Source organism: Symphodus melops, assembly GCF_947650265.1.
Source record: "Symphodus melops genome assembly, chromosome: 7".
NCBI classification, from domain to species: domain Eukaryota; kingdom Metazoa; phylum Chordata; class Actinopteri; order Labriformes; family Labridae; genus Symphodus; species Symphodus melops.
In genome coordinates, this window is record NC_136697.1 from 17,629,546 (window position 1) to 17,652,883 (window position 23,338).

The 23,338-nt window shown below is 42.2% G+C and overlaps 1 protein-coding gene across 3 annotated transcripts in view; it reads right to left on the reverse strand.

Moving 5' to 3' along the window:
- The window catches only part of LOC306827445 (zinc finger protein 521-like), an 88,045-nt gene extending 72,260 nt beyond the window's left edge, over positions 1 to 15,785 (reverse strand). For 2 of the 3 annotated variants that reach the window (XM_079349269.1, XM_079349267.1), the window contains exons 1-3: positions 15,066 to 15,762; positions 8,009 to 8,065; positions 1,257 to 1,457 (exon numbers count right to left, since the gene is read on the reverse strand). In XM_079349269.1, the coding sequence (XP_079205395.1) occupies positions 1,257 to 1,457; positions 8,009 to 8,065; positions 15,066 to 15,105 (298 nt within the window). In that variant the 5' untranslated portion in view covers positions 15,106 to 15,762. The other variant, XM_079349268.1, reaches the window with a different exon arrangement.
- Positions 15,786 to 23,338: the final 7,553 nt, after the last annotated feature.

Consider the following 23,338-nt stretch of genomic DNA (forward strand, 5'->3'; position numbering starts at 1 on the left):
GTGCACTGTAATTCTTTCAAACCAATGAATGCCTTTGTTGGATGACACTAATTTGAAAATGAATGATGCATTGATTTTTACACCTTCAGTCGACTGAGTGTCACTTTAAATTTGCGCACGCATGAGCACACCCGAGGCATAAGCGTAAACAAGCACATGCACAGTCAATCACACAGTTAACATGTATGCATCAGGCTCTAACTCACACCAATAGAGGCCATGACAGAACGCACACGCGCAGGACTAAACACACACAAACAAGCACATGACTTGGTTCGGGAAACCGCCTTACAGTTAACGGAAAATCTTTGTAAAACTTGTGGGAAATCTGCACTATAATTAGTGGTTTGCTGGTTGTGGGTTGTAAATATGAAATCAAACTGTGCCTACACGTAAACAGAGTAAGAACTGCACTAGCGTTTTCCTAAACAGTGCTTCGAAATGATAAACAGAGGCTTCTGTTCTGCATCAAAAAACTGAATCATTGCAATTGAGCACGTTCTTTTCCCGCTCCTTAACTATATCAATCTTATAACATGATAGGAAGATGCAAGGTCTGTGTGCCAATACTTGGGAATGTGTGTCGGATGGTATTTCTTAATTCGATCGTATCAGCAGCGTACGTAAAGGGGGACAGCAAGTCCAGGAAAAGCACATGGAAACCTTTAGTTCACATCATTAGTTCTGTCTGCCACCTTGTCAGGGTATTTATAGTCCTATTCATCCATCAGCAGGTCAACAACACAGTCTGCCAATGACATCCTTCTCTTCTCAGTCCCTCTATGTAATACTACTGCAACTAGCTAGACCAGTGAAGGGGCTCTTGTAGAGCTAGGCTCTGTTGCCAGTTGTTAGTTTAGCGACAAGGCCTTGTAGTCGGTTTCTACACTCAAAACACCACTTATATTTGTATTATACTAATACTGGTTTCCCTTTGATTAGGCCGGGATAAACTCCACTTACTATGAAGTTCTGTAGGTGAAGTGATCTATTGTCAAGACACATGGAGGTATATTTGTGTCTGTCTGTATTGATGTGTATATATGAAGTGCTTTGTGCATGAGGCCTATGTGTGACTATGTTGTTGGATATCTATATACCAAGGAATGGTAGTCTGTTTTGCTTCCCTTGGTGCAGTGAACTAACAAACATATTGTGGCATACTCTCTCGTGAAGGCATAGAGCAAGAGTGGGGAGTGGGAGAAGAGCTGAGTGGCAGAGTGGAGGGGAGGCTCGGTGGGCTGAACGTTGTTTACCTGTCAGCTGGCATTGATTAATCTTGTGTTCGGTGAGATCGCTCAGCGACTCGAACACCTGCCGGCAGCTGTCGCAGCTGTGCAGTGCGGGCTCCTCGTCCTCCTCCTCTCCCTCCTCTCCTTCCTCTGGAGAGAGCAGCCTCTTCCTCAGACGCCCAGTCTCACCATCCTCCGCCGCCCTCTCGAGGGCGCACTCTGGATCTGTCGAGCCACAGGAAATGACAGCACCACATAGTCAGAGGGGTGACCCACACAGTAAGGTACTACAGCTTCCTCTGGGTGACAATAAAATGGATTTCTAGACTCTGGATTTAATAAAAACAATAATAAAAGCTGTAATAAAAATGCAGGTTCAATTTGGGCCTCTGTAACTCAACCACTCATGCCATAACAGAACTGTTGGGCAGGTGAGGCTGAGAGAAATACAGGCACACACAGACAAGGTGGCACAATGCTCACACACACAAATCTAACACACACATACACACACCTTTGTTATTAGAAATGGTTTTACGTTGTGTTTGCCCTGCTTCACCCAAGCAAAACTTCAGTATATGAAACTAGACAGATGGGAATATGAGTAGTTAATAAATCCTGGATTGTAGTTTTGGCTCGACCACAGAAATATGAAATTCCTTCAGTGAGTGCTGAATTGCATCAGTCAGAGTCTATCAAAGGAGAAAGACCTAGCCATATTATCCAGACATCTAGGCCAGAACTGTGGATGTATAGAGTGTAGCACAGTAAGACAGCGAAAACTGAGTCGGTGTGTTAGTTCTGTCGTCACTACACACTTCCCTAAATTATTCAGCCTTGCTCGCAGGCAGCCGCGGGTCGCGCACATCAATATTCTTCAATCCATCTGCAGTTTTGTCTCTTGTTGGCTTTGTGCTGCAGCAGTGCCAGGGGTGGGCGACTGACTTTCCTGAACTTGGACGAGGAATCGTCTTTCAAAAATTCCAGTCAAATTTGAAGTTTGTCTTATGTTGCTTAAATAGTTGGCCAAAAAAAACAACAACAAAAAAAACAATGCCTGTGTCATTAATTTAAAGAGAAACCATAAACATCTTCTTGCATGGCCAGCAACTCCCTTTACCCCCTGCTGTGACCGTAACACTTCCCAATAAGATGGATTACAAAGCCATACTTACTGTCAAACAATCATCTCAGCCTGGGTTTTAATGTTAAGGAACCTGCACACAGTGGCAGCCATTTTAAATGTTCCTCAGCTTGTCCTAAAACTCCGGAGGGAAACTTTGGAGAAAGCCTGCCTTTCCACCAAGCTCCCACTTAACAGAGCCTGCAGACAAAGAACTGTGTGGCACCGATTTTTGCAGGCGTGGGTGTTTATACTGTGGGTGTTCATACACATGAGCAGCCATTTTAAGTTCTTTTTCTTCTTTAGGGTGCTCTTTTAAATTCCTTCAGGAAAAAGGTGTTCCAGAACTCATCAAGGCCACCCAGGATTTTTCCTTTCCCCCACTTGCGCCAAGTATTGATGTAACATCACACCCTCCATTGTCCTTCCCTCTTGGCGACTGAGGCTCTCGGAACATGCCCTCTAAAAATATCAGCACTGTGGTCCCCAGTGGGACCATACAGAACAGAACAGAAGGTGTTTCAAGAAAATGAAAATCCCAGCCCAATCCTCACAGATGCAGGCCTTTCTTGCTCTGGGGGAAACACTTCTGACTGAGGCCAAAAGCCACACAATATGGACTTATGATTCATCTGCACACACAGGCACAGAATTCACAATATGCACTGAATTCTTCAAATGTCTTCAAATGTCTTCTCTTACAGAACGCCTGTGGAGGAGATTAAGACCTTGATTTTATTTCCAGCAGCCTTGATGAATCATTAATTTGTCAAATATTACAACACAGTCCTGTCAGAGAAAACAGATTCATTTAAGCACTTAATGTTTCAGCTGATTTTTTTTTTTTTTTTTTTCCCCAAAGAATGCATTCACTTTTCTGCAATTTTTTTTTTCAGTGGTAACAGATTTATGATAACAAGTTAAGAATATAAAAGTTTTGGGAAACTTGGATCGTGATGACTTTTATGTATGTGTGTTTATTTCCCCCCTTGTTTTCTCTTGTTTCGAGTGACAAGTTTCTGCTTCCACTGCCGGTGAAACCAAGCTGGGTCAGTGCTCTCGGTCGAGCTGAGTGACCGCCGGTCCACCACTGTGATGCGACGCTGGAAGTGTAAACTGCTACATGTCTGGGGGTGTTGGTTTGTTGGGGGAGTTGACACGGCAAGGTCACGTCCAACCCTGGGATTAAAGAGCCACGTCAATACTGAGGTTCCTGTGCCTCTGGGCCTCATACAGTAATCCATCAGATCAGGACATCCTCTTCTACCAGTCTCTACAGGCTGGACAGCAGATCAATAGCAGCCTGCTTGAAATGGCTGACAATCATATGTGGAATACGGGGTGGAAATGTGTGGCATTCAAGAATTTCTTCAATGTCTTATTATAATCAGCTTGATCATGTTGATTTGAAAGGTAAGGACAGGTGGGAAAGTACATTGACTGCTGATCCATATTTGAATAAGGTCATCTCGATGCAAGATAATCAAAGAGCACACTGAGAAATTATTCATATGAAGAAAATGATTAAAAAAAAAAGTTTAGGGCTGAGTTTCGAGCCTTTACAGTATCGGAAGCACAACCAAACTGTACAAATAAAATATAGGAATCTGAATGATGATTGACATATTTAGAGGCATGTAAAATCTGTCTGAATCCCACTCCATCCATCAGACATGCTCTTGCCTCTAATGGGGCCTGGTGACATTTATCATGCCACAACTTTCATCTTGGGACTTAAAGAGTCCCCTGGACCCCCCACCCTTATATTATTGAATATTTCTGCTCTTAAATATTTATAACCTTTTAATTGATATTCTCTCCTCTGCTCCATTAGACCCACCAGGGACCCGGGGTCCCTAGCAGGGGAGCCTACATTTGTTCCCCTGCTGTCTGGCCCACACACTGAGACAGGTGGAGACCCTGACCACAGGGAGAGGAGGAAAGGCATGAATGTAAAGCGACATATTTCAGAGTGGGGGCTGAAATTAAAAGAATTTTTGTTCTAAAAAGTGAATCCCAGCCTGCATCCTGAACCTTTAACCTCACAGGAGAATTCATGTCTAACCCTAAAGTAAAGGATGGTTATAAAATATGTAACGCCTACAACTGGGAAAAGAGACACCGAAAAGTTGTTGTGGCTACAAAGCCAATTTTGAAATGCTACATGTGAGGCGTGTCAGTATTTTAAAGTCAAATTCAACCAAATATAGCCTCAAAACTAAGCAGGAAAACTGAAATCACTGAGGGCTATGTTCTTCATCGCCTGTAGATACATTATGTCTACCTCAATCCGAGTCTGCTTTTGTGCGATGAAAGGCCTTGGTGTGGAAAAACATCATTACCCGCTCACCCATCTCCTCATTTCCCCATCATTTCCCAGAGATCCTGATTCAATGATGCCCCCTCCTCGACGAACCCACCCTGCAACCGCCCACCCCCAAGTTCGAATTAAGAATTTATTTTAACCAGCGAGCAGCTTCTGTCGACACATGTCGGCGGGCCTGATCAAAGGTGAGTGCGCTCCTTTATCAGAGTGAGGGAGGCTGTCAGAAATAGGAGGACATTAAGATTGAATAACCTTCACATGGTTGCTGGCACCTCATTATTTAAAAATCTAAAACTTTTTTTTTGCGGAGCACCCGCCATATATAGGTCACACTACATTCTAATGCCACATGTGCCTCCGAGTGTATCCTCCTCTGTGTGGCTGGGATTTTGGGCACTCCACTTAGACCGTCACATCTACTGATCCCCCACTATTAAAGAGTGTCATGATCCAACGACGAGCCTGTGAGTTTGACACTTGCCAGATTGTTAACGATCGTCAAGAAATGCGTGATGGAAAAGAGGGGGGGGACGGGGGGGGTCTGTGTTCATATGCTTGGTGCATGTCATTTGTTTTATCTGCTTCAAGTCCCAGATATTCATAATAACTAATTGCTGTTTAATATTTTGATGCATGATTCATTGAAATTTGAAAGTAGATTAGAAATCACATTTGTCAGAAAGCTGTTTCTCACCAAATGCTAAATGCTTGAAAAGCTCAAAGGGATGGGCTGACAAGAAAATTTGTCTCACCTTGTTATTTGTGGCAAAAAAAAACATGCAGTACATTTATGAAGATTTTATAAAGCATGCTAAAAAAAAAAAAAAAAGAGAGATAAAATTAGCACAGAAATTGGAATGGATGCCATGGAACTACAGAAGAAGTCGCACGAACAGAGAGAATACTAGATGAAGTTGCACATACAATCACAGGTAAGACGGGCTCGTCCACCGTTAAACTCTCTGCATCACGCAAAAATAGAAAACACACAAAGAAAAAAATGGGGATCAAAGTAGTTGAATGAGAAACAACATTTGAACATACAAAATGTTCCCTTTCTCTTTCTTCACCCTGTCTCACTCGCTATCTCAAAGGGAGTGATAATATTGAACGGAGCGCCTTGCTATGCCATTAGTGCAGTAAAACATCAAAGGAAATGAATAATAGAGAATATGATTTTCTGAAGTGGTGGTGTGAAAGAGTCCTTTTCCTCTTCCTGCTGTACTGAGCCCTGCAGTACATTGATCTGTGGGCAGCCTCAACCTCAGCCAGAGCCCAAAGTCTTAGATGTCGCACCACTCCGCTGCGCTACTCTACACTACGCCACGGCACCTTTCCACCCAGACGCATTTTCAGATCTCTGGAACATTCCTGTTTTTCCCAAAGTCCACTCCACAGTGACAGACACGACACTCCTCTCCCGAAAAAAACCCTCCAAAACTTCAATCTGACATCGCCAAGAGCAACAAAAAAAAAAGAGAAAGAGAGGGGGAAATAAAGGGATGTATATATAAGAGAAGAAAAAGTAGGGAGCATGTGGTTATAATTACACACAGGCAGCGCACTGGTAAAGCCAAGCTACAGATCTTAAGCCTGCTCAACACTCTCTGTGTAAAAAAGCACACTGCCTCATTAAATCTCAGATATCATACTGTTCCAGCCCCTCTGTACTATGCATAATACTGTCTGTCTTTTAGAGGGCCCCTTTTGTTAGCGTTTCTCCTTTGGCTTTGCCACATATCAAACAAGAATGTGAAACAGGATGCAGGGCGCTCGGAATGCTTGCAGAGTCACAGAAGAGCACAACTGGGGGTCTACTTATGAGGCTGATCTTGACACCATGTCTGATTAAGCCCTTAGCTTGTCAGGAGTCTAATGGCTATTGTGGCCATGTCTGTCAAAGTGGCTGATGCATGAGAAGCAGGTGAGCTTTTACGCTGCTTTTCAATTTGTCGCCTTAAGAAAAAAAGGAGCTAGTCTGGGCAGTAGTTTAACTGTAAGGATGAAGTACTGCTACAGAGGGAAATGTTTTTTTTTTTTTCAAAGTTGGAACTGACAAACTGGCAAATAGCATTAGGAATCTTCCAGCGTCTTAAAAGTTCACCACCACAAACATCGCTTTCCTCATTGACCATTCGTCGAGTTGCATCCTGAGAGGGGGTTAAAAAATAAATCAGTCAGACGAAGTCAAATGAGGAAAGTGAGAAATTAATTTGTGCGCCCTCCTGATTTCTCCACAGGCAGACATCGATCATGTGGCGGCTGTCTCCCCTCACTCTGGAGATGGAGGTGGTGGAGGGATGGGGAGGAGAGGAGAGATTCGTGTGTCTGAGGGGGTCGTTGTAATCAGGCACACTCATTAGCTCTACTTTGGCTCTGGATGACAGGAGGTCTCTGAGGCAAGTCTGCTTTTTATGCCCAGTCCTTCATCCCCTTGAGCTGGGGTTAGAGGGGCTAAGAAGGCTGTTTCTTTCTCCAAAACCACCCAGCAATACCTATCAATACACATTAGCACAGCAACAGATACACATTTTCCAGGGATGACAAAATTGATCCAAAAAATTATTTACTGGCATATTTGGTGGATCAAGCAAGGCCAGACCAATGTGGCTGCAACATTCAGGAATCTCAAATCTGCATACTTTCACTGGCATCTAAATACAAACAACAACAAAAAATGATAATACAGTGGTCAAGCTGCTAAAAAGTCAGAATCATGCATGCGGGTCACACAGAAAGGCATGGGTAAATGCTGGACTAATATGGCAGCCGAGGAGTACCCATGGTCCCCAGCCTGCTGGGCAAAGCCATCCATATCGGGTTTAAAATAACTACGCCTGAGACTTAACCTTTACCAGAGACAAATGAAATGAAAATATACAGTGTGGTGCATCAGGAGCAGGCTTCATTCATAGGGGGCTCTCTGCTAGCCTGACCTGAATTACCGCTCTGTTCCTGGAGGGCCACTGTGAATGGCACGCGCTGAGACAGGACACATTCATCTGGGTAGCTCTATTCTACATCATACAGAGGCTTGGGAAACAAAGACTTAAAAAAAAAAACCCCGTCAGGAACACACAGAAACACAAGGACGGCTAGAAGCGCACCTGCGTGTAAGCATGCACACAAACAAAGAAAGACCATCACGGCTCTGCCCGACTTGTACAAAAACAAATGCAAGCATGCAGTATACACGCGGAAACCTCAAAATAACAGGAAATACATACTTTATATAGTTCTGAAGGGAACAAAGATTTTACAGACACGCACACAGACACATGATCCACTTTCCAGCCGAAAATGATGAAATATGAAATGAAGCATTACCGCTTGGAATGGCAGTCTGCCCAGGACTGTGCTGGTCCTCTGTCACATTGTCTTCTACTGCCAGAGAAGAGAAGAGGGAGAAAAAGAGGGAAAGAAACAGTTAACAGTGGAAAAACAAGTTGAGATTGGCTTCTTTTTTATTATTTACTTTTGAGATTTTCTGTATGGAAACTCCAAGAGATTTCAACAGCTTTCGACAGCTCAACCTGAAGTTTGGGAATCCGCACAAGCCTTTCATATGTATGAGGTTTGGCAACAAGGCAAACAGCCACCCACGTAAATAACATATTGGAATGGGTAATGACTTGATGAATTATGAAGGTCTCCCATGAAACGTCCTCCCAACATCAACAGTGACCAAGTAAAAAAAAAAAAAAACACCTTGATGACTGCATTAGTAAAAAGGTTGTGTGGTGCCTGGGATGGCTAAATTAGATGGGTATCAAAGAGAAGACTTGTAGATTCTAGATAAGTGCGGAGCTCACGAAAGCTGACGGTAATTCAAACTAAATGAAAGGAGAATGTTTATTTAAAAAAGAAATATTCACAGTGCATATCAACAGCCAAAGCAGCGACTAAGTGCATTGCTCTTTAACAGGATGGCTGACAAAATAGTGACGGCTTGATCGGCACTCATTAGGCGCATGGCAACTAAACCACTTTTGACTTTTTGACAACAGCAACAGCCTTGAAAAACACGACTTCTGTTTAGTAAAAAGGCAGGAACCTTTTACATTGGAGCCTTTTAAGAACTGGTGAGAGTTCCTTGTGGCATGTCAAGTACAAGAAATGAAATGGATTTTAACAGCAGGAAGAGAACAAAAGAGTCTCCCACCTGTTCCATGTAAAATGAGGGTCTCACTGAGGACTTCTTACGCCTCTGCGTTCCACCCCTGCAGTTGAAATGCATTCTCCATTATGTCTTTTCTTTCTAGCCTTTCATTTTCCTGGGCAAAGAGGAAGGGGGGAGTCTGACAGGACCTCCCAGTAGGGGAGTGTGGCAGTGACTGCCAAAGCAGAAACTGGCGCACTTTTAAAATCGCACAAAATATCCTGTACTTTGCATAATTAAGGCAGGATCCTATGGTGGCAGAAGCCTTTCCCCTCAGGGGAGCACGAGTCAGTGTCAACCAGGGTGTCAAACCTCAGTGCGAAATGAAGAGGAAAGTGTCGAGCTGTTTTTTTGTTGTTTTTTTTTCCGGGAAGATGGCAAACGACGGAGCAAGTATGTTTCGCAGTTGGGCCTTGTCCAGCCAAAACTAAATTCCCAAAGGAAGTGAAGCTTTTATTTGAGAAAGTAAATAAATGCCACGTTTCACTCTAATGCATATGAGAAAGTATCAGAATCAGAAATATTTCTCTTGGGAACAATTCAAGCACACACAAAAAATATGATAAACAAATTGTCATGTGCCAGGCAATTAATTAACAAAATCAATTAAGAGCGACGGAATAAATATAGTTGAACACCATGTAGGTTTTTCCCTCTGAGCTGCCAAAGACGGCTGCATCAGCCAATATAGAAGCCTTGTCCTTTTAAAGGAGGCCTTAGTGACTGACGCCCTGAGAGTTTAATGAGTTTCTCCAGCACTGTTGTGTGCCTTGCATCTAGAGCCATTTAAATGGGCCAGGGATAGGGGGTCCTAATAAATCCCCCATGGTTCTATCAGAGATTGGTGGTGGGAGCCCGAGTTTTTGTTTTGATTACCGTCCCTGTTGGTGAGATGAGGCAGTTCAGGCAGAAAATTCTATTTTACAATGCCATAAGAACTTAAACATTACTGCCGTTTGCAGTGATTTGTCACCACTGTGAACTTATTAAAAGTTTTGTCATTTCAAGTAAACAACTTCCATCACAGTGCAAATTCCTTTCTCATTTGCACCTGTCTGCAAGATAATTAATAGCTAGCTAGGAGTGATGATAGAGGGTGAGCTGTCAAGTAAGGGCAAACTCCTGTGATGTTTTACGCTAGCTGGACATCTGATCAACAGTCAGAGCACAGTGCAAATACAAATACAGGACAGTTTTAATTAACACACGCTCAAGTTCTTGATCACCGCATAATGACTATAACTTCAAGTGAATAAAACACCGCTATCAGTTAATTAATGTTTGACAAGGTACAGTGTATCACTCAGTCAGTCACAAACTGTAATCATGCTGGTTCTGTTGATACAATACCAAACACACATGGGACCATTTCAGAGCTGCTTCTTTGATTTTCAAAATACGGAGCAGGAAAAAAGCATAATCCCCCAACAAGTGGCACAGCATTAAAGGCCACTAATTAACACAGTGGCCACACACAGAAAAAATGAGCATAGTTACTGTCAGTATATTGAGAGTGACAATCCCCGAGACAGCACATTTTCTTTTTAGGCAGAAATTAATTTTCAAAACAGAGAGGAGAAAAACAAGGAGCCAAAACAAAATGACGGAGTATTTTTCTTCTTCTTTTTTTTTCAAAGTCAGAAAACAGAACAGATTGATCACCACATGTACAGCCTATGATACATCACACCCCTGTTAAACTACTAATTCAATAGAGATGAATAAGCAAAACATGACAAACTCTTAGCAGCTTGGACCTTTCCTCATCCATCAAATGGATTCCTGTTGTGTAAGAGAATACAGTGAAGAGTGTGTATCGGCACTAAAAACGTGTGTGTCAAACTACTGTACATTTCTGCACTTTTATTTGGGGGTTTCCACGTATTCGTGTGTATGCTTGTGTGTGTGAGTATCACAGCGCTTCTCGAGCATAAAAAAAAAAAGATGCCTTGAGTGTGTTCCTAGATATGCGTGACTCATCTGCTTTGTTACAGCCAGTTTGGACGATACAGTGCCGAACACAATGGCTGTGTAATCCGCCCTGACTGACCGGGAAGGAGACGCTCGCCACAGGGACTACAACTCAATTTAGCTCGGGTCAAGAGGTCAACCCTCCTCAATTAGGGCTGGGGAGGGAGGGAGGAGGACACACACTGCACATGAATAACTTTCTTAATGAGCATTATTTGAACTGGTGATTAGTGTCATAAATAATTTGCAATAGAGGAGCATGTTAATCAGGTTGCATAATATTTGTAATCCTTCATATAGCACCATGCACTGTATAACCGCAAGAGCATGTATTAAGAAAAGGGCTCTACTTGTAGATATTAAAAAATGTCACGAATCAATAATCATGATATGGAATTATCGCAAATTTAGCTTTAGAATATATTCATGCTGGACAATTAGATCAATAAAAATATGCAGAGTGTTTATCATTTCGTTTGCGGCAGTGGTAGAAATCAATCATTGCCTCTGATTCAGAACTCTTTTTTCCATGTGGCAGACAATCCATGACAACAAGAGAGACACATGCCAAGGAATAAGAAGAGATATCGGCCAGCTCCCGCGACACCCCGTCCAACACACTGAGCCGCATGTCAAGAGCACTGACAGCCGTGCTAATGGGATTTTTCCACGGCTCCATCATAATTTCCTTAATGATAATACTAACCATATTTTTGTGTCACATTAGAAAAGTGTTAATGGGTGTTATGCCACAGATCATTAATTGTGAACAGACTGGAATACTGCAGCTTCCTATAAACTAAGAATGATGTAACTGTTAATAGAGAATTTAACAGGGGAGAAAGAAATAGAGCAGGGTAGAGTACGTTTCTGCATTTTAATTGGTCAAATTAAGAAGAGGCCTTTCTTATATTTAACATTGTACTTAATGAATACAGTGTGTAATTAAAGAAAGAGTTCCGGAGTAAATCAGATCCGACCAAAGAAAGCGCTTCGGAGTCGATCAAATCTGACAAAACAATAAGCTTAAAGTGCCATCTCACTTTTTTAGTGTTACAGGCTTGTGCCAGAGAAGAGTGACAGGAGGAGTGGTTATGAATCTCTGGGCATAACAGACAATGTGTTACTGACACTTTCACGCAAAATTTGGGTTGACACTAAATCCAAATCTATTTTAATTCCTTAAGATTGTAAAACATTTAAAAATCAGGGTTTTTTTTCTGTTTCTCGACAGGGCATTACAATTATATTGATTTCCATTTGAGCAAAAAGAATTCTCATACACTTTTATATTTATACTTGAGTTCTAACAGGCCCTTAAAATAATCAGCATTTGGCCTAAAAAAAAACAACAACAAAAAAAACACATGTCCTGTCCTTTAAAGTACTGAAAAACTCAGAGTTCGCTCATGTAGCTGCAAATGTCAGCTCCTCGTGAGCATCAAATATTTAAAGGTGTACATGACACAGCGCTGATTTCACGACAACTGCTGTACTTAAAGTAAATGGCGCAGAAAACACATGCGAAAAACACATAAGGATGACGGACTTGGAAAGTTCCTCCTCAGCCAATAAACACATCAGGACTGAGACCTGTGAGTGTCACTTATGCTCCGAATGAAAATATCGAGCCTGCCTCACATTATTCAGGAAGTGCTGTAGGACAGGCAACGTGGCAGTCATCAGTCGCTACATGCAGGATTTGGAATGAGATCCTCCTTCTTCACTGCTCACGACTGACTGAGGCAATGTGCTGACCCAAAGCCTCTGCACATCAAAACAAAATTACAATGTGCCTACAGTTGAGAAATGTAGAAGGCTTTGGATTGAGTAAATGTCAGTGGCTGGGGTGAAGTGTTTGCATATAAGCGAATGATGTATGGTCTCGTCCTGTGCCATTTATTCCCCCAAGCAATAACGTAGCCGGATCTGTCTCTCAGACTTAATTGAAACGGGACTTGTAATGTTGCCCTTTTCCTCGATGGGACCAAAAACATAACCTCTGACTCGCACAAGCAGCCAATACCAAGGAAGTGGGTGTGTGTGCTGGGGGTACACAATGGGAAAAAAAAAAAGAATACCAACTGTCACAGCATTATTTTCTCCTCTCCTCTGCATTCACTCCATGTCCATACTATCTAAACTAGTCACTAAAAATGCTGCACAGGATGCCCGCTCTGCCTTCCCTCCATGTTCCATCGGCACCTCTGTTTATTTTTCCTACCGCAGAACAAAGTGTTCTTTCTGCGCTAAAAAGAGACCCTTCCACACTGACCACTGCCTCAAGTCAGCAGAAGACAACCTATAAAAAGTGAAACCTGAACTCCGCAGCCAAATAGAGCACATGCAGCGAGAGGCTCACACAAATGAACATACGGACACATGCAAAAACATGGAGACAACAAGCAGCACTTTTGTGTGCACAACCTTTTAAGTGTCTGCAAATAATTGCACAATTCCATAAAGACAACAGTGACTAAAACAGTGTTAGGCAACTGTTTTAAAATGTGACACGGAAAGTTTTTGCGGACATCTGCTTGAGTGTTTCAGAGGAAAGGGATAGACAAAGAATAATTAATAACATCTGCCTGGCCTTCTTTGGGTCAGATCCAAAACAGGGAAATATCGGTGACGTATCTGCTCGTCTGCTTCGCTCGAGCTGCCGCGATGAAGACATGCCAGTCGAAATGTAAATGTGAGCCACATTTTTCTAATTTAAAATTTTAGTGACAATAAAAAACAAACAATGTCATCACTCTAGCTTCATTTGCATACTGATTTGCTCACTCTCTAGTCTGCTCTGTTGCACACATAGATGTACACAAATCCTGACAGATGTTCCTCTGAATGCATGCAAACACACTCTCTCTTTCACGCACACACACACACACACACACACACACACACACACACACTTGTAGCATGCAGGCAGATGATAATTATTTATAAGTGATTTGTCTTTTGTGGGTAGCAAATGTCACGTGAACTGACCAAAAAACAGTCAATGTCAATCTGAGAAAATAGAAAATCTATGTATAGGGCTGTTTACTATGAATAGTGCAGAAGCAATCTGGAAACAAAATGTAAGATTTTTTAGATGTGCATGCACTCACATTTCCCCCTCTCCTGGGTATTGATTTAAAATGGTGGCTGCATGAATGTACTACCGCAGACCATGTAATCTTCCTTTGAGATGAAGACTTCCGAGAAGGAAAGAGGAGAGAGAGAAAGGGGTCCACAGACCACAAGCTGGGAATGTGAAATTGTGGACAATTATTTGCTGAGCAAAATACAATGCCTGCCAGATGAACTGGAGCTCAACCTCCCGAAAACCCAGCAGTTCCCCTACCAAAATGCTACAGAGAAAAGTAGAGTGTGAATGTGTGTGAGTATGTGTGTGTGCTTGTGTGCCCAAGCATGTTGCTCTATCTCTATTTCTCACTCCTTCACCCTTGCTCACCCTCTCAAACACATGTACACTCAGAAACAAATGAAAGATCAAATTACCACCAGAAGAAATAGAGTAATAAGTATCCGAAAACAAAACAAAAAAAAAAACACATGGGAGCTTACACACATCCACTACTATGCTGTGCAGACAATGTATTTGTAATAAAAACAGCAAAAGGTCCGGATGTTTTCAAGCTTCAAAGCAACCTGAGTGATGAATCCAGATCCTACAACTTTATACTTAAACTGTCTAATTAGCACTCAATACATACTTCACCTCCAATTCCTCTTTTAACTATTGTGCATACACATGGAGACGTACACATCGCAGCCCCCCTCCCCCTCCGCCCATCATATAAAATGTTTCCTCCTTAGTTTCACAGACAGGGAGAGTCACGTGACTATGCGCCCCATTCCATCAGACGGCTCAAGTTTCGACCAGGAGCGTCTTTTAACACATCCAGATGTTTAGCCAGCGACGCGCTGCACTGTTGCTCTCTCTCTCTCTCTCTCTCCCCCTAAATTGTCAATGCACTGCCCCTGCGCTTTAACTATCAATACAACGCAGTCTGACCCGAAGCCGACCAGCGTCTCCCCGTTGCTTGCCACAGTGTACACATCATGTCGCTATATGCAGTCCATTTCATGCGCAGCACAACAGGGAAAAAAACACTAGGAAATGCGTAATAAGGGAAGACAGTTACACATCTGTGAGCGATAAGTTCACTTAAAGCTCGTCGAGACTTGTCATGGCGTTAAAATTCAAATGTTCTGAGAGCAAGCAAACACAGGCTTCTCACTTACCTTTCAGTGATCTTGGTTTAGCTTGCTTGCGGCGCGACATCCTACAGAAAAAACACGCTGAAGTTGCTCAGTTTCTGTCGGATAATTTGTGAGACGAGAGAGTCTAAAGGTATAGTCTCTGTAAATGTCACTGTCCAAAATCGCGGCTGCCTTTCGAGCATTACAGAAATATGCAACTTATCCCCCTTTTTGCCGCGTGCTAAAAACACGAGTTTACTGTTATTTTATGATGAGTAGGTGGATGTTATAAAATCCAATTAGCCCGATCGGTATTGGCGAGTCTATTTAGTTGAGCTGGGTATCGGGAAAAGTGTGAGAATATAGAAATCCTGTCATACGCTTCCATTCTCCGCGAAAACACACACGCGTGCAGGCATGGTGTTCGTTTAGAAATAAAAGAGCAATATTTGCTTTTCGCCTCTCATCTCAAATGCATCCGCGTGAGAAAGACATCAGCAAAACGCCTCCTATGAGAGTGCAAAAAAAATGCAACAAAACCAAAAAAAGGAGGAAAAATGATAAATACACTTTTCACTTCATATCCACCTAACTGCATCAAAACTATTCCAGACTCTTCCTTTTCTCACTGCAGTCAGCTAATCATGAATTAGGTTCGGAATCTGATCTAAGTCTACGTCTAAATTGCCCTTAAAAGAGGATGAAGAAGCAGAGAGAAGATGGAAGCTCCCTCCTCATCACAAACCTGCAAGGTCTTGGACTGCGCTGTCGCTCCGGTAGTCCACATAATAATGGAAAATGGAAGCAAGGCCCCCAAAGCCATCAGGATGGCTCCAGAGGGGGCCCCTACCCCGCAGGGACTCGCTCTGTACGTAATCACTGAGGAAATCATTGTCAGCCTGCCTGCACTCACACACAGACAGAGAGGCATGATTAAAATCCTAGGGATCATGGCAAGATGCGGAATGCTGGATCGGCTGGTCCCCGGATCCGGAGTCGAACTCTAAACCCAGAGTCGGCTTGCTCACCCTGGCGTCTCCTCTGCCTCAGCTCGCCGTCGGCCACTCTCAGTCTACGGCAGACGGACTGGTCCCCCTTCTGGTAGAAACGGTTAAGCAGAGACATTTTCTCTTCAGCAATTGACATATATGACATGTAATGGCACGCATAGAAATAGGCAACGGCATGATCAGTTTATTAACAAATGGAGTTAGTTCTCGTGTCATGGTTTTTACCTAGATAGATGTGAGTATTGTTTGGTCATGATTATATTTTCAAATAACCTAAATAATGTTTTTTTTAAATCTCAGGTTAAAAACGAAAAAAGGTTATTATGGTTCATTCAAAACGTGCATCACATTCCTTTTAAGTTTTTAACGCAGGACCTTTGTTTTTTTTCTTTCTTTAATTTTCACATGAAATATTTTTTTATCATCATGTCAGGTAAAAACTGTAAAATTCTCCTTAACTCATTTTAGCCTGCAGAATGTGAAGTGTTGTAATTGTCTAAATGCCTGAATCTCTTTCTTTCTGTCTGTCTTTTAATAGTGCACTGAACTACACTCTCACCTGCATGTGTATGTCCAGGACCCCCATACTCCCCCTGCTATGTGAAAATGAGATCCAGAAAGGAGTCCTGCAGTGGGCTTCTCACTCTGCTCTCTGCCCTTCGGCAGCCTGGAGGTAGCCTCTGTCAGGGGCCCCATCTAAAAATCACAGTCACGCAAAATGCTGTTTCCCCACTTTCAATGCATTTCTATTCTGACTGGTTCAGACACAAATGAAAGAGGAAACCAAGGTCTCTTTTTTACTGCACAGGAGAGAAGGAGAGAAACTGTCCAAAGGGCAACTCCTAAATACGTGCTGGTGTAGAGGAAGAAAATTAACAACAACCTTTGATAGCCTTTACTGTGGCAGAATCATTCTTTGTTAAAGGAAATTTGCTATAAAAGTTAACTATTACTATAAAAGTTAATGATGTGAGTACATAATAAGGCTGCTCTTATTCTATGGGGTATTTCCAGCTTTTACTTTGGAGTTCATAATGAGGCCATATAGTGTTACAGACATCTAAAGTAATCACCTCTCATACATTAATGTAAGTTATGGAAAATTCAGAGCTACAGAAGAAATAGGCCTTGTAATATTGAATGTTTTGTCCCTTACCTGCATTATACGTGAAACATTACAAGTTGGGACTCATGACCTAAATATAATGCCAAAGCTTTCATTTTGTATCTTGTAATATTCATCTGCACCCTTTGCTTTTCAAATAATTTCCCCACCCACACGCTGCCATAAAACATGTGCAAAAGATCAATAAAACAGCCTGACACAGATTGACGTGATGTGCTTTGGTAAATTCAAAGCCCTCACAAACTACAGTAAAGTTGGTAAACACGCTCATATGAAACGTCTATTTGTCGGTGCTTGGAATCTGTCAAGAGGTCTCAGCTGCCTTAAAACTTCAATCTTAACAATGCTCCAAAGTTCTCCCTCTCTGTCTCGGCACTCTGTCAGGCAGCTCTCCCAAAGTTTTACCACCTTGCCTTCCCCCCTTGTACCTCTTGGATGCTCTCTCAAACACAAACAAACAGTGCTCTTCAGTCCTCCAGGGCTCTTTGCTACTTTCATTAGTGACAAAGTAACTGGGAAAAGGCTTGACTTGGCTGTGTGCTTACACAGTTCAGTCTCTGTGTTACAGTACACTCAGGCTCAGAAGTTGTTGTTTTTTTTTTCTTCAAGGGGAGGAAACCTCATGTGAGGAATGTTGCTCCGAAAACTGTCTGACATGACTCATCCCTCAGGGATAACTTTATAAATATGGAAAAGAGAATCAAATATAAATTTGGGGTAGCAAATAGGCACAATGAAAACCAACTAAAATGTTTTTGTTTCAAGTTTCACCTCTGAGTGTGAGGGGAATAAGGAATGAAACAAACATAAATAAATAAAAAAAAAATGTGTGACAATTTTTGTCTGTAAAACAATATTACCAGCAAGAAATTTTTTGTTCATTTTGTACCAACATGATACTGCAAAATAAAGCCATTGATTTTTCTTTAGCGGAAGCCAACATGACGCATCTTCATATCTAGTCATTCACATAAACGATTTAATAGACTCTCTGATTGTGTCGTCCTTCAAAAATGTTCTGTGCACCATAGAAGCCTTTGAAATTCTATCAAACGCTTAAAGGCACAGTCTGTTTTCAGATCACCTCAGCTCACCACAGTATTTGGAGTAAAACTGAGCAGTTATGTGGATATTTTTTACCACCCATAGCTTTTAGTTAGACATCGAGACGCCACAGCAAGTGTGTGTGCCACAGCATCAGAGATTTCACTCCGCTTCTCAGTGGAGCAAAATGCCCCCCAGTGGAATCCTTCACCCACAGGTGGTGGGACCCATCAGCGGTTCTGGCTGACCTTTGGCACTACTCAACCTCTGTCCATTTGGCACCAAATTGCACATTGTCCAAAAATACAAGCAGTAGCTGAACTTTAAAACTCAGACAAAGTTTTAATCCCGATGAAGTGTCTCCTGAAGAAATAATAATCACTGAAGGCTATTTAACAGAATACTCTCGCAAATGGTGAAAAACGGAGGCTTAAAAGCAGAGTCGGTCAATTACGCTCGTTAGACGAGGGCAGATACACAGACATGCATGTACACCAACCACACACACTCTTGACTTGCCTCATTAAAACCCATCCAACTACTAGAACTCAGAGATGTGAATGTTTCCCTTGAGGAGTGGGGCACGTTCATTTTGAGAAAGGCAGAAGATTCAACTTTTTTTCTTACTTGCTTATAATTACAGAGATTGCTGGAATGCATGACCCTGAGAATAAGGCTGAGTCCTGGGAGAGTCCACTAGAAGCATCACCATCTTCAGTCTCGCTCTCCATTGTGTCTCCCTGGTTGGATGCCACCCACACCGGGCATGAGTGAGGTCGAGGCAGTGCCCCCATCACCAGAGGAGCGCTCCCCTGGGACTTTAACTCGACTCCAACAAGCCAAGCTCCCGAGGCTGAGGGTAAAAAAAAAAAAAGTGACTGAAAACATTGCCCTCTCTGAGACATACTTCCGCAGTAAACTGATTAAAAAAAGAACAAAAACAGCACGGAGAACTAACAATCAGAGGGTTTTAGAGCTGGCAAGCAAGGATGAGTGCTGCTTTCCAACTTCTCTGTTATCCAAATTGTTGGCCAATTAAACACTAGAGCAAAAACTTGTCATATGTGTGTGTGGCTCACATTGATGTCCTTCTCTCCCAAGAACTGTTGCATATATTACAAAACGTTGGGGACATTTATGAGCATATTCCTGAAGTGTCACTCAGTTAATAGCCCCGCCTGTTAAAATCATAGACTGTAATGTTAAAACACAAGGCCAGTGACAGATTCCGTGTCTCAACATCCTTGCAAACTGAAGGATGTCAACAAAGTAGGGGGAAGGTAGAGTGAGTGGTCCTCGTCAAAAGTGACCTTCCAGCTGGATATCCACAACTTCCATCTTCCCAAGCCAAGGAGCCCTGCAGAGCAACTCCCAAACCGGGTCATTAGCGCAGTGGTGTCACCAGACAGCAGATCACGGGCCAGAGAGGGAGCAAGTGGGGGACTCCTGGCACTGCAGCGGCTGCTGTGCAATTTGACATTCAGGGCTGGCTGATCTATGGGGCTGGGGAGACAGTGCCCTTGCTCTGGGTCTTCATGAGGAGAAGGTCCTGGCAGTTTCTCCCTTACTTACTCCATCAAAAAACTGAGGTGTAAGAGCTACATGACTCACAAGATGTTCGAGTCATGTAGCCCGTCCTTGCAACATCACGACCCAAGCTCCACATCGTTATCGTCGTTTATGTGACAATCTAATCACCTGTTCTACTTTATCCAGCACAGAAGGCCACTCCTGATCATTGGCTAGCTCATTTATAGTGAATTCAAACTCCTACCACAATTACGCTCAATCTCACTTTAACTCCAAACGCTCTACATCTATTTTCTTACACCAACTTAAATTTGCTTGAGAATTGAAGTTGGTATAAAACAATGACTTCTACAGAGATGTGCTATATTGGCATGAAGAGAACCATTTAACCACAACAGAGTTAGTTTCATAGTGTGATCAAAAATCATTCTAGGGGTTTTATGTCCTTCTCAAATGGCTTTGACCTCCACAGCCCGTCTCCAGCAAATGGTGACCACTATGAACATGCCAAGAAAGAAGATCCCCTGGGGGCACTACCATGAGCCAAGATGAGCATTAAAATCTCCCGGTGAAAGATGGACATTTTCCACTTGGCACTGACACACACGATGAAAGCAAACCTTTCAACACTTTTTTTTTTTTTTAACAAAAATAAGAGGGATTTTTTTTTCTTGCTCATTACTACTGTCTCATTAGAAGATCTTCACTGTGAGATGAGATCAAGCCCACTAACCTCTATATTGTAGCACTAAGCGGCCATGCTACAGAGTCCCTTATAATACAGAACATTTTACACTGTCAGACAAAATCATGATATCAATATCTTCAGTGAATTTTACACAAATTTAACAATTTAGGAAAGCATATTTTACATGTAGTTGTAGCTATAAGCTAGTGAGACTGGATGAGTGGAGGTCTGTCGAAAATTTTAGTTCTTTTAAAAGTGTCCATAAAACGTGTCTTTCTCTCGTGCCTTTGGCTGCTAGTTTATCTTTCTCTGTTTTGTTTTGATATGTTGTGTTTATTATTTTTAATGAGTTTGTATTGTTTGTTTGTCTTTGTCTCCTGTAAAGCACATCAGGTTTACATAAGTATGAAATGTGCTATACAAATAAAATTGAATTGAATTGAATTAGAGGGAGTGGGGTAATGATTTCTGACACAATATAAAAAGGAAAAACAATAGAAAGATAGAATCCGTTATCCTTTCATAGAAAAATGAATACAATACAGTACAATGCACCTTAAACAATATAAAATGAATGCAGGCTCAGTTTTGGCAGACATATCAATTGCATAAAAACATAAAATGACCAGAAAGTTTCACAACCCAAAATATATTTCCCTTAAAGGTAACACAAAATAACGCAGCCTATATATAAGAGTGTGTATATGCCAAAGTTAGAAATTTCACAGCAGTTTCATCCTGCGTTACTATGGAAACAGGGATACACCTTACCTGCTAGCTAACAGCTGTGTCAGCTTTGGCTAACATTAGACACAAAAATATGACGAACATACCTCACTTAAAATAGTCTACATGAAAACTAATAAGCAACTGCTTATTTAGACAAATAAATGTAGAAACGAAAGTGTATCCCGCAGTTAGTCTTGCAGTGCTAAAAAATCAACAATCACATCGCATAAAGGACGTCATTATGGTACTTTAACATAATTACATAAATTATGAAAGCGTTGGTCATTGTTTTTATGGTGATATGTTCACTTCACTGTGAATTAAACTCTTGATTTCGATTTTTCATAACAAAAACTTACCAGGGAATCAAAGGTTGTGTCCACCTTATTTTGGAGAGCTAAGCCCCTCATTCTCAGGAATTTGTTAAATTATAGCTTTTTTTAAACACATAATATATTATTGTTTTACACCACAACAGACACAACTCAGCAAATTAGGCCTTAATGAGTTTTGAACGCACATGTAGACTGGTCTGTGACAAACATTTCAGAGTCTTTTCCGGAATAATGAGCTCAAGTGATAATCAAGAGTGGCCATCTTCTCATCAGCATGTCCAATTTATTTCTGGGCTGTCCCTGGGATACAGGCAGATGTGTAGAATGACTCGTGTGTTGTAGTTGTGTGGAGGCATGTGGATTAAATAAAAAGCTCTCAAGGATTAGAAGAACCCTCAATCCCAGGCCATGCACACATTATTCATCCCACCTCCTCCCCCTCCTCACCCCTCTCACCTTCAGCACTCCCACCCGCCCACCACCTTAATGCTCCCGGATGACTCCCCCACTTCACTGACAGTTGCATAAGCCCTGAAAACCTCTCTCCGGACTATGGTGACGGGAGTTGGGAGCTGGGAGTTGGGATGGAGTTAATTAAAAGAAAAGGTTAACACACACAGGGCTGGCAGACGCCACATCCAGAGGCTCCCTCGGTGGAGCAGCTGCTGATTGTTTCCTCCCTCAGAGGCCTCATAGGAATGGGACCAGCAACCAGGGATGAAAGCCAGGTGACTGGGGACACCAGAATGAAGGAGTGACTCGGCCATAAAGGATGGAGCTGATTTGACCCTCACACTCAGGTGCAGCCAGGGGGTGTAGCAAGTGGTTCCACTCACCTGTCCAGTGCCTCTTCCTGGTCCTTGGTTTGGAGCTGATTAGTGTGTCCCAGAGAAGGTCTTACCTCCCTAAACACCGCCCACACACACATACCTTCGTTAGACAGTGGGATGCATGCCAGGCCCATTTAGAGGAGCATGTCAGAGAGGTAAGGAGAAACAGACAAAGAGTGGGATGAAAGGAGACCAGGAGAGATCCTGGAACAGCTTTTCCGAGAGAAAAAGTCATATTGGACACAAAAGAAGGGGTCAAAGGCCTACCTGGGACTGATCACGCAGAGAAATTGAGACTGGGAATAAGCCCATCAAGATCCTGCACAGCTGTTGTTGCTGACTGCACCGTGTGTGATGTACTGTCTGGTGGATATCATTAAATAATGATAAATTATCGCTCCGTGTTGCTTAAATATGTAGCATTATTTTCCAAAAAAGAATGTTCTTTTGGGAAAATAGTTGGCCTAGTTTAGGAGAGCTAACATTGGAATAGGTGTTTTGCATCAATTGGGAATAAATGATAAATGATCATACTTAGCCGCAATATTAAAAGATTAATTCATTTAAAGTAAACCGAGAGAGGTAAATCCATTTAATATTCTAAAAATAATAAGACCAAATGCTTTAAAGACTCAGATTGTATCTTTGTACAATGGTTCTTTGTTTTCACTGGAACACAAGAATAAACACTGACCCCTCTCGCACAAACGATTCCTTATTCTCCATCATGGGTCAATGCATTGCGACGATCAAACATACATAGCACACTGATTGCTCCTTAGATTAATTCCATTAAATACTCACGAGCTTTTAAGACAAACAAGAGGGAGTGAAACAGTTTTTCCTTCCTTTCCCCCTCAAACAAGCAGAGATAATTAAACATCTATCCTCGGAGAAGAAGTGTTCCCACTGGAAGGTTGTTTGGTTTAAGGATTTGCTCAGTGGTTTGACTCGCCAGGGACCCTCCATTTGAATCTCAAGGTTTTATATCCCTAACAAGACTTTAATTGCCAAGGTAACAGA